Source organism: Mercenaria mercenaria, chromosome 15 (assembly GCF_021730395.1).
Source record: "Mercenaria mercenaria strain notata chromosome 15, MADL_Memer_1, whole genome shotgun sequence".
NCBI classification, from domain to species: Eukaryota; Metazoa; Mollusca; class Bivalvia; order Venerida; family Veneridae; genus Mercenaria; species Mercenaria mercenaria.
In genome coordinates this window covers 11,919,993-11,932,872 of record NC_069375.1, presented here as the reverse complement: position 1 = coordinate 11,932,872, position 12,880 = coordinate 11,919,993, and the positions used below count along the sequence as shown (strand labels likewise).

Here is a 12,880-nt window from a genome sequence, read left to right as displayed (position 1 = left end):
AACTTTTCTCATAAACTATCAAAGCTATTGCTTTAAAACTTGCAACAGTTTTTCACCATCATAAGTGGACACTGAACATCAAGAAACATAACTCTATCCTGCTTTTTGCAAGAATGATGGCCCTTTTTAGACTTAGAAAATCATGGGTAGGACAATATTTCTATTACACAAAAAAAAAATCAGATGAGCGTCAGCACCCGCAAGGCGGTGCTCTTGTTTTTTAAACTGTATTAATGCACGGCTTGCCAAAATTTATAATAAAGCATCCATTGCATTACATAATTAGCGGTGTGATAAGCGCAATTGCGCTGAAAATAGTAAAATCTGCATGTCACCAATAGAGTGGTTCAACTTATGATTATAATTTTTCAGTCATTGCAATACTTAATTGGGATATTTTCAACTTAGTTCACTTTGTAAGACTTGAACATTGTTTAAAATATACTGCTTTCTTCAGTACAAAACCTTAATCAGATACGTTACCTTCATTTGTCCAATTACTGTACTAGGAAGTGAAACAAAGGTGAAAATCTTATCTTTATAAGCAATTTGAAAGATATAAGTCTACTGAAGTTAAAAAATAAAGTATTAGTATTGCCTATTATAGCCAACATTTATGATATGATTTTAAACTTTGATAAACAGTATGTTACGATGACGAAAGCAAGATAGTTATTACTGAATGATTGCTGTATAATTTCACACTCGGCAATCAAATTTTGTATTTTCTCTCACAAAACTTGAGAATTGTCAACATGCTTTTCACTAACATTAAATACTGTATCTTTAAGTAAATGGAATGAAAAAAGAAAGAAGAATTTAAATTGTGAAACCAGATACGTGATGACCAGATACATTACCGCTTTTTAGCTCGACTATTCGAAGAATAAGTAGAGCTATCCTACTCACCATGGCGTTGGCGTCGGCATCACACCTTGGTTAAGTTTTTCGTACCAGTCCACATTTTGACAAAACCTTTTGAGATAAAGCTTTGAAACTTTCAACACTTGTGTACCATCACCATGTCCAGTTTTAGGCAAGAGTACATAACTCCATCAAGGATTTTGGCTGAATTATGGCCCCTTTTAACTTACAAATCTTGGTTAAGTTTTTCATACCAGTTGATATTTATGCACCCCTTCGAAGAAGGAGGGGTATATTATTTTGCAGATGTCTGTCGGTCGGTCGGTATGTAGACCAATTGGTTTCCGGATGATAACTCAAGAACGCTTGGGCCTAGAATCATGAAAATTGATAGGAGGTTGATCATGACCAGCAGATGACCCCTATTGATTTTGAGGTTAGTAGGTCTGAGGTCAAGGTCACGTACAGTGGCCCGGAACAGTTAAACGGTTTCCGGATGATAACTCAAGAACGCTTCAGCCTAGGATCATGAAAGTTGATAGGGAGGTTGTTCATGACCAGCAGATGACCCCTATTGATTTTGAGATTGGTAGATCAAAGGTCAAGGTCACAATGACACGTAACAGTTAAACGGTTTCCAGACAATAACTTGAGAACGCTTGGGCCTAGGATCTTGAAACTTAATAGGGAGGTTGGTCATGAACAGCAGATGACCCCTATTGATTTTGAGAACAGTAGGTCAAAGGTCAAGGTCACAGTGACTCAGAACAGTTAAACCGTTTCCAGACAATAACTTGAGAATGCTTGGGCCTAGGATCATGAAACTTAATAGGGAGGTGGATCATGACCAGCAGATGTCCCTTATTGATTTTGAGGTCAGTAGGTCAAAGGTCAAGGTCACAATGACCTGAAAATTTCTGTTCCTTGTGCAGTTACTGAATGCATCAAGTGGGGCGTTTCGTGTTCTTCTTTCGAGCTCTTGTTTATGTAAACTGTTTGACATATGGCTTTGAATATTATAACAGTCTCTATCTGTAGGCAAGAGTACATAACTTTATCAACTATTTTGGCTGAATTATGGCCCTTTTTGTACTTGGAAATTGGTACAATTTTCATACAAGTCCACGTTTTGTCAAAACTATTTGACATGTGGCTTTGAAACTTTGATCACTTTTTTATCATCATGATTTCCATACTGATTTGTTTTTTTGACCAATTTATGCCCCTGTCATACTTGAATATTTTGACAAACTTTGTTTTCTGGACATAACTTTGGTACTATATACCTTCCTTTTAAAGTAGAGATCTCTTATTGAGACATAAATTCATTTTACTGTCAAATTGCTGAATAGTGGAGTGCGCTGTCTTACGGACAGCTCTTGTTGGACTTGGAAATTGGTTCAGTTTTCGTACTAGTCCATGTTTTGTCAAAACTATTTGACATGTGGCTTTGAAACTTTGAACACTTGCCTATCATCATGATTTCCATCTGTAGGCAAGAGTACATTACTTTGTCAACTATTTTGGCTGCATTATGACCCTTTTTGGACACTATTTGGAGAATAGGGGTGCTATTCTACTCGCCCCGGCGTCGGCGTGTCACTTTCTTGGTTAAAGTTTTTCGGCAACCTTTGTTTTTCTATCATATCTTTGTTACTATTGCTTATATCTTACTGTAACTTCACATAAATATTGTCCAGCATACAAGCAAAGTATGTGCTGGGGCTGGGCCCATTATACCCAAGGTCAAGGTCACCAAGGTGTTATACTTAGGTTATTTTTAAGGTTAAAGTTTTTTGGGAACCTTTGTTTTTCTGTCATATCTTTGTTACTATTGCTTATATCTTACTATAACTTCACATAAACATTGTCCAGCATACAAACAAAATATGTGCTGGGACTGGGCCCATTATACCCAAGGTCAAGGTCACCAAGGTGTTATACTTGGAAGTATTTCATGTTAAATTTTTTCAAAAGCTTCGTTTATAGACATATCTTTGGTACTTTAAAAGATAATGACTTGAAATTAAAACTATTTCTTTATAATCATCATCTGCATGTGTGGTTACAATCCCCATAACTCTAATTGTATTTTTGACAGAATTATGCCCCTTTCATACTTGAAGTTTTTTGGCAATCTTCGCTTTCTGGATATAACTTAAGTACAATATAAGATAATTACTTGAAACTTAAAATGTATCTTAAGTTTATCATCATCATCTGCGTGTGTGGTAACAATCCTCATAACTCTGATTTGTATTTTTGACCAAATTATGCCCCTTTCATACTTAAATATTTTGACAAACTTCGTTTTCTGGACATAACTTTGGTACTATATATCTTTCTTTTAAAGTAGAAGTCTCTTATTGAGACATAAATTCATTTTACTGTCAAATCGCTGCAAAGTGGAGTGCGTTATCTTACAGACAGCTCTTGTTGGACTTGGAAATTGGTTCAGTTTTCATACTAGTCCACGTTTTGTCAAAACTATTCGACATGTGGCTTTGAAACTTTGAACATTTGCTCATCATCATGATTTTCATCTGTAGGCAAGAGTACATAACTCTGTCAAGTATTTTGGCTGAATTATGACCCTTTTTGGACATGGAAATTGGCTCAGTTTTGTACAAGTCAACGTTTTGTCAAAACTATTTGACATGTGGCTTTGAAACTTTGAACACTTGTTTATCATCGTGATCTCCATCTGTTGGCAAGAGTACATAACTCTGTAAACTATTTTGGCTGAATTATGGCCCTTTTTGGACTTGGAAATCAGTTAAATTTTTTGTACCAGTCCATATTTTGCCTAACCTGTTTGTCATATGGCTTTGAAACTTTGACCACTTGTTTAACATCATAGTCTATACATATGTAGGCAAGACTACATAACTAGGACAAGGATATAGCTCAGTTATAGCCCTTTTTTGACATAGTAATTAGTTAAGTTTCGCATACCATTCCATATTTTGTCTAAACTGTTTGATATATGGCTTTGAAACTTTGAACACTTGCTTTAATACCATCATGGTCACACATTGCCATATAATGCAACACTTATCCAAATCCACAAATACAGGTATATTGTTTGTCTTATCTATTTTTCTTCTTTTGTCTGAAAATCTGGTAATATTTTGACCCCATACTTCAATCAATTTTTCGAATAGTCGAGCGCGCTGTCAACAGACAGCCCTTGTTTAAATTCAGAATGTATTCTGTGCTTTGGGAATGCTTAAGTGACGGAAATAATATCAGATATTCACTGAAGGAATGCAATTAATGTTTCAGAAACCAGGAGTGTAGAAGAACGCAACTGTTACATCTCTTAGTTTTACATGCAGTTTTAGAATTTGTTTCAAATAAATCCATTCTTTGTCAAAATCTATCAGTTTTATAATCATTTTATGAAAAATGCTCAAACTTATTTGGTTTTTAATTAAGTAAATAGTGTAAGGTTCATGATCTAACTACTAATGAACATTGGTAACGTATCTGACATCTCAAGAAACATGTTGCATTAATTAGTAAACTTGACATCAGTTAAACTATTACAATTCTTATTTAGATGAAATTAATTAAATTTTATCTGATATAGTCAACATTTGAAATAAAGATACGTATCTTTAATGCCAGAATGGACAGAATAAACATCTGCTTGCACTGTAAATAACATAGTCATATCATTTACAAATTTTTGCTCAGCAATTCACTTAAAGAAGCATTTGTTTAGTTTAATTGATATATATCATTGATAAAAAAAAGCAGTATTTGAGAATTACACTGAAATGTAACTTTAAGAAATCGTATAGAAAAAGAAGTTTAATTTTTTGTCATGTTATTTATCATAAATATGTTTGAAGAGCAACGACATTAGTATTACATAACTGGTTAAATATCATCTTACAATATTAAACTATTTTCCTGGTACCTACTTTTCTGAACCGCCAAAATAAGCCAAGCGGAAAAAAGTTGAATCAAAACTAGATTGCTTATAATGACTCAGCTGGCTTGCCTAAATGAAATTAAGTTTAAATTTGTTTAAATAATTTACAAAAAAAAAAAAAAGAAAAGAAAATTCACTTGTAGTTTAATTTCACATTAGTGACATTACGTTACGTCAAAAATCAAAAATAAGTTAACAGTTATCTATTTCTTATAAGCTACTTCGTATATCCTTTAAACTTATTTGCTGTAATATAAGTTGAATACAGGGTAGTATATTTTCCATGAAGCAAAATAACAAAGAACACTCAAGCTATGTTGCAGAAAACTCAAAGCTGAGTATAAGTCAAACAAATGGTCACTTCGTGAAACTGTTACTGCACCAATTGACACTATTTATAATGTTCCTGAAAAATAACCTGATACGTTACCATTGGATACTATATCGAAATCTGAAACCAAAACTTTGCATAAATTAATCTTTGAGACAATTAATTTTTACTTTTTAGCGGTTCTAGATAGTTTCCAAATCGCATGATTTTAATTATTAACATTCTTATGCAGTAAGTAAATCTGTTTTAAATAGTGTCAGATACGTTACTAAATACCTGATATATTGATGAGTGCTCTCATAAGAATTCATATCAAGTTAAATTTGAACTGTGATAATGATACTATTGTATATGATGTTTAAGGTGCTACCAGTGTTTAGAATCCACAGTTAATGTAACTGCATTAAATGAAAGGCATGTCAACCTTATTTGACCTGAAGTAGGCTTCAATATTTTTATTTCTACCTTTAATCTGAGAGCTTAGTAAACATAAGGTTATCTAGAAATGGAAATTAAAGACATTCTTACACAGCTTGAAATATCTGTAATATGACAAATAAAATGCTTTATTTAATTTAAAGATGATACTCAAAACAAATGTCTTGTATTACAGAGAGCTAGCTTGATAGTAATGTATCTGGTTTTGGAGTTTTCAGTACCATTAAATAACACCCTTTAAAAACGTATTTTCATTTAGCAAAGTGTGCCCATATAGATTTTTACCTCTTAGAGGCATTGTACTTTCAGCACAAGACCTACAGCTTGCCTTGTACTCTACCCGTTTAGCTGAAAGAGTGGGAATTATGTCTCCCACACCACTGTATGGTGGGAGACATATTGATTTACTCCTCTGTGTGTGTGTGTGTGTGTGTGTGTGTGTGTGTGTGTGTGTGTGTGTGTGTGTCAGTCCGTCAGTCTGTCACAAATCTTGTCCGCGCTCTAAGTCGAACAGTTCTTACCCGATCTTCACCAAACTTGAACAAAATGTGTTTGCCAATAAGTCCTCGGCCAAGTTCGATAACAAGCCAGATCGGCCCAGGCACTTCGGAATTATGGCACTTGAATTACCGAAAATACTGATGCCAGTGATACAGGTCTTGGTGCATAGTTTAGGCAGTTGTGGGAGACATGCGCTTTTCTCAAAAGCAGCTCTAGTTCAACTTTATTATTATGAAGAATTCAGTGAACCTTACCAGGAATGTTTTGAATTTCAAAATTTTTTACAAAGTCATTATGATGGAACTATTTATTTAGATCTTACACTTTCAGCAATCATAGTAATATATAAGTTGTTCAACAAAAAAATTTGTGTTTTATGTATTTTCAATAACTGCAATATCTTAAAATGAGAAGTTGTTTTTCTTCCAGAGAGGCAGGATGTACACCATTTGTTGCATCAATGCTGACAGATATTTATCCCTCAGAGTTACGAGGCACTGCGCTGGGGATATATAACTGGGGTATATATATGGGATATAGTATGTCATATGCTCTCGGGAATCTGATCACTGCAGCTGATATTAATGGCCAGGTAAGGAAACTAATCAGAGCTTTCATGAAGAACATCATTTAAATGACACATTAATGTTCCTTATATGTATTTTGTAAGTTTATTGATTACAAATTTACTAAGCTCCAAAAAAAAAACAGATTTTATTTTTGAGTGGGTGGTGGAGTAGGAAATGGTGCTATTACGCTTAACTAAGATATCCTGAGAGTTTTATCATAAACTGACTAGAAATAAAGTCATAATGGAAGTTAAAAAAAAAAAATGTACTCAAAATGACTGAAATAATTTAATATTTACCTGTCAGAATTTGGTTTTTAGTAGGGATATTCAAATATTTGAATAATTGTTCATTACTCGAATATTGGAATACTGTTTTACTATTAAAATGTTAGAAAAATATTAAAAACATGACAGAAAATTCTAACATGACTCGCATTAATTGCTATATAAAGATATAGCAAACAGCCTATATATGAATCTTCGATAAAATATGATTGGCTGATACTTTTTGCCCCCAACGATTGTAACATAAGAGATTCTACTTCTGTTCCATTACATACAAATTATTTCAAAAACATAATTATGATAAAAAGTCATACTGACTTTTGTGAAGGGCCGTATAACACGTTTTGATCTCTACGATTATGATTCAGCGGTGATGTCATAAATGTATGACATAAAGTTTGACGTCATATTGATGTGACGTCATACAAAAGTTAAGCTCATAACTCGTAACATAGGGTCAACTAACCTAATTTGACAATTCTGTTCATAAATAGTTTGCGAGCTGTTAGATTATTAGTTTATAAATACTTCTCAAAATTCTGATAAAAAAGAAACAAATATACATGTATATACGTTCCATTGGCTGTGCAACACTTTCTAACCATGGGGGTAAATAGTAACAGCATATGACCCGAATGACGTATAAATGTAATTACGCTGAAAATGTAGTACTGTAAAATGCGAATTATTTGCGTTGTTAGCATCGAAATAATATATATTATGTTCCAGTGATTTTATCAGTTAATAAAATATGAGCAGTCGTTCGGATGCGAATAATTAAATCACTCCTGCTACGCACTCGTGATTTAATTATTACGCATCCTAACTCGATCCTGCCCATATTTTATTAACTGATAAAATATAGGAACAGGTTTATTATTTCTTAAATAAAAGCTATATAAAAGAGCCAAAATGTTTGTTTATTTAGTTTGCTAAATCCCACTTTCATTATAAATACATGCAAAAATGGCTTCAATCGTAACACTTGTCATTTTGTATATTGTATATTAGTGGGTAGAGATAGTATGGCGCTTTGGTAATGACAGTGCACGCTGTAATTATCAATACCGCTGATTGCTTGCCATTAGAAAACTATACTGGTCGCAAAATATGTTGCAAGTCGGTTGCAAGTGGGAACTGCTGGTATTTAAAAAAACATTCTTATACATAGGACAGCACTTGATCGAATGACTCAGATCTCAATCAATGTCGATCAAAGATGTATTTGATTAAAGAAAAATGCAGAAAAGTGTAAAAGAACAAGTCAAATGTGATGCATGTAAACTTTTTGAGGGTAATCGCATTATCCAATCGATATGACTGTAAGAAATTATTTACGCAAAATGTATTTTTATGCCCCCGAAGGGAGGCATATAGTTTTTGAACCGTCTGTCTGTCTGTCGGTCTGTCGGTCTGTCAGTCTGTCCGCAATTTTCGTGTCCGGTCCATATCTTTGTCATTGATGGATGGATTTTCAAATAACTTGGCATGAATGTGTACCACAGTAAGACGACGTGCAGTGCGCAAGACCCAGGTCCGTAGCTCAAAGGTCAAGGTCACACTTAGATGTTAAAGGATAGTGCATTGATGGGCGTGTCCGGTCCATATCTTTGTCATCGATGGATGGATTTTCAAATAACTTGGCATGAATGTGTACCACAGTAAGACAATGTGCAGTGCGCAAGACCCAGGTCCGTAGCTCAAAGGTCAAGGTCACACTTAGACGTTAAAGGATAGTGCATTGATGGGCGTGTCCGGTCCATATCTTTGTCATCGATGGATGGATTTTCAAATAACTTGGCATGAATGTGTACCACAGTAAGACGACGTGCAGTGCGCAAGACCCAGGTCCATAGCTCAAAGGTCAAGGTCACACTTAGATGTTAAAGGGTAGTGCATTGATGGGCGTGTCCGGTCCATATCTTTGTCATCGGTGGATGGATTTTCAAATAACTTGGCATGAATGTGTACCACAGTACGATGACGTGTCACACGCAAGACCCAGGTCCGTAGCTCAAAGGTCAAGGTCACACTTAGACGTTAAAGATCATTTTTCATGATAGTGCATTGATAGGCATGTCCGGTCAATATCTTTGTCATTCATGCATGGATTTTAAAATAACTATGCATGAATGTGTGACACAGTAAGACGATGTGTCGTGCGCAAGACCCAGCTCCATAGGTCAAAGGTCCTAAACTCTAACATCAGCCATAACTATTCATTCAAAGTGCCATCGGGGGCATGTGTCATCCTACGGAGACAGCTCTTGTTGTGGTTAACATTTTAATTATTATAAGTACTCAATATGTAGACAAGTAGTGTACTTAAGCCAAATATCTCTTTAAGTTGCCCTCATTAGATTCCCTGACAGTCTAAAACACCTAATTTGATTGAAAATATTGTTCATGCTATGACGTTAACCTACTGCGAAATGCTACCTATGCCTTCTGTCATTTGGAACTATTTCACACAATCATCCATTAAGAAGTTTGCTGTGTGTAATTTTTGTGGACAGAACTTTACTTACGTAGGGGCTGCATCAATTAAAGAAATAAAACACAAATTAAATCCAATTGAAGGCAGATTACGAATATGTTATATTACTAAAGGTGTTCAAGTACGAGAACAATTTGTCAGTGTAATTCATCAATGTCCGAATCATTTCCGGTGTAAACGAAAGTAGAAATTATGCTAGTCGCTGATTCAGGTGTGATAAACAGATAAGAATTTGAGTTGCTTTGTTGATAAGTTGATGACCGAATATTTGTTTGGAAGGTTGACTGAATATTTGAATACCAAAAATTCTTATCATTGCCATCCCCAGTTTTTAGTTCCCCTAAACCAAAGGTTCAGCATGAGCTATTGTGATGGGGCTGTTTCCGTCATCTCATCTGTCATTTGGCATTAGCTTTTCACCTTTTAATAACTTCTTCTCATGAACTGCTTGATGGACCATAGCCAAACTTGATCTGTAATAAGCATCCTTATAAAGTCCTCTTTCAAATTTCTTCAACTGGTTCAGCTTGACTGATTATAGGGGCCGCTAGAGCTTAAAATAGAAAAACCTTTAAATTACTTCTTCTCATAATTCCTTTATGGATATCACCAAACATTGTCTGTTGCATCCTTTTAAGCTCAGGTCCTCTCTCAAGTTTGTTCAAATGGCTCCACTAGACTGATTTTAGGGGCTGCCAGAGCTTAAAATAGAAAAAAAACTTTAAAACAAGTTCTATTTATGAACCACTTGATGGATTATCACCAAACTTGACATGTAGCATCCTCGAAAGGTCCTCTCTCAAATTCACTCAAATGGTCTCACTTGATTGATTTAAGGGGCTGCCATATAATATCTAAAAATAGGAAAACCTTTTATACAATAAACAGAGTTGTTTAATCATTCATGATTCAATATGCCATACATATATTCAAGGTCAAATATTTAGTTTGGGTCACTTTGACCCTCTTGTTTGCAAGATGTTTTGAAAACTTGTTTAAGAAGTTTCTATTACCATTAAATTTGTGAAGTTCATTAAAATGGAACCTTTAGCCTGCTGGTGGCAAATTTTCTGCCTTTGCGACCAGTGCAGACCAAGATCAGCCTGCACTTCTGTGCAGGCCGATCATGGTCTGCACTGTTTGCTATTCAGTCAGTAAATTTTCAGCAACCACCCCTTCAAATAATAAATGGTATTGCCCAGATTGAGTGATGAACCAGTCCATTATAGAAATTTAGCAGGGTAAAGGTTAAAGTGTGAATGGTATTGTCCTATAAAAAGAAATTGAGGAAACATGCTTGTTTTATAAAACATGGATAAAGCAGTACAGAGTTTTTGTTGAGCATACAGGTTATAGATGTTGCACTCTGTGAGCTCTACATAGTCCCATTCAGATGTTCAGTCTGTAGGAGTGTTTGATAATTATTAACTGTTCTACATTCTATGTTCTCTATGAAGTCACTTGTAAATTGACCTTAACATTTTAAATTTTGATGGGGGCATCATGGGTAAATTTTTAACAAGAACCATCAGCATTAAAAACATTTGAAGGAAATTGTTTTCTTAAATAACCATTTAACAGACATTAAGTGAAATATCTAAAGTAAGTATTTTATAAAAATATATTATCGTAATGTACACTGTATGCTTGCATGAGCTATTGTGATCACTCACTGTCCTGCGTTCGCTCATATGGCGTCTGGCCGTCCGTCCATTTTCCACACTTTTCTTCAAGCAACATCTCCTCTGAAACTGTGAGGCAGAAGTTGATGAAACTTGGCCTGAATGTTTCTTAGATGGTCTTCTTCCAAAATTGTTAAAACCATCCACTTGGTTGCATATAGAGGCTGCCAGAGTTAAAAATAGGAAAATCTTCAAACAACATCTCATCCAAAACAGCAGGTTTGATTTAGAAATAATTTCACACAAGTGGTCCTTACGTAACCCTCTACAAAGATTGTTCAAATTATTCCGATTAAACAAACAACATGGCTGCCAGGGGGCGAGGTCATTTTTCCTTATATGTATATAGTGGAAACTTTAAAAAGCTTCTTCTATGAAATTTCTGACCTGATTTTAAAATAATTTGATACAAATTGTCCTTGTGTGACCCTCTACCAAGATTATTCAAATTATTTTGATTCCTGAAAAAACATGGTCACCAGAAGGTGTGGTCACTTTTCCCTATAATTATTAATATGTATATAGTTGAAACTTTAAAAATCTTCTTGTATTAAACTGCTGGCCTGATTTTAAAATAATTTCACAAAAATGGTCTTTGTGTGACCCTCTACAAGATTTTTCAAATTATTTTGATTCCTCAAAAAACAGCCACCAGGGGCTGTGGTAACTTTTTCCTATATGAATATAGTGGAAACTTTAAAAAATCTCAGTGTCAGAAACTGCTGGCCTGATTTTAAAATAAGTTTACACAAATGTTTCTTGGGTGACCCTTTTTAAAAATTATACAAATTATTCTGTTTCATCAAAAACATGGCCACCAGGGGCTTTCCCGAATATGTATGTTAGTGGAAACTTTAAAATCTTCTTGTATGATATTTTTTTAGTATCTCATGTTGTGATAGCTCAAGCAAGCTGTGTATCCCAGGTGAGCGGTCTAGGGCCATCATGGTCCTCTTGTTGTAAAATATTTTTAATTATTTTCAGTCATATACCTTGCATGTGAGACAATCTCTTTTTCTCCTGTTAAACCACATGCATTTTATCCTCCACTGAAACCTGTTATATTTGATTTATTGGTAATGTTTAGGTGAATAAGAAGGTATACTATATGGTTAGTACAAAAAGTATAAAGGGGTTGCGAGGACCGTTTCTTGGCAAGGCAGTGTTTGCCATGTCAGTTTGAAGAAGACATTTTTTCAGGCCTGGTGCCAGTGGTTGTACCTTGGTCCACATATATACCCAAGATACTAAATTCCCTTAATTGTGTCATTGTCACTTTAAACCCAACACAAACAGAATTCAGGAACATGAGCTTGTTTAATTGAATGCTTTTAGCTCAGTTGTTTTGGAAATAATGTTAAGCTTCTTACTACAAACAAACCAAATTTGTCAGGTCCTAGGTTTCACATTAATTAATATTTTTAATGACATTTATGTAAGCATACACAGATATATCCCAATTCCACACCACACCAAACATGTTGAGAATTTTATACCTAAAATAGTCTTTCACATTTCACTTGATTTGTTTTCATTTCTTCATTAAATGGGAGAATATTTGTGCATTATCAGCTTAATTTACAAAATTTTGTTAATTTCTAGATAAAAAATAAAATCTGAAGGAAGATCCTTTGACTGTAGTTTTTAAGATAATAATTTCATTTTATATTAACAGATGAAATATAACACTGTATAAAACTTCCTTGTTGTATATTCATACAAACTAAATACTTGTAAATTGTTAACCTAAGAAGAAATTGCTCATTCACCC

The 12,880-nt window shown here is 34.4% G+C and overlaps 1 protein-coding gene across 1 annotated transcript in view; it reads left to right on the top strand.

Moving 5' to 3' along the window:
• LOC123546771 (uncharacterized) overlaps window positions 1-12,880 on the top strand; it is a 71,657-nt gene that overhangs the window by 44,399 nt on the left and 14,378 nt on the right. The window contains exon 5 of the mRNA XM_053524059.1: window positions 6,471-6,666. Within this exon, the coding sequence (XP_053380034.1) occupies window positions 6,471-6,666 (196 nt within the window). The remainder of the gene's footprint in view (window positions 1-6,470; window positions 6,667-12,880) is intronic.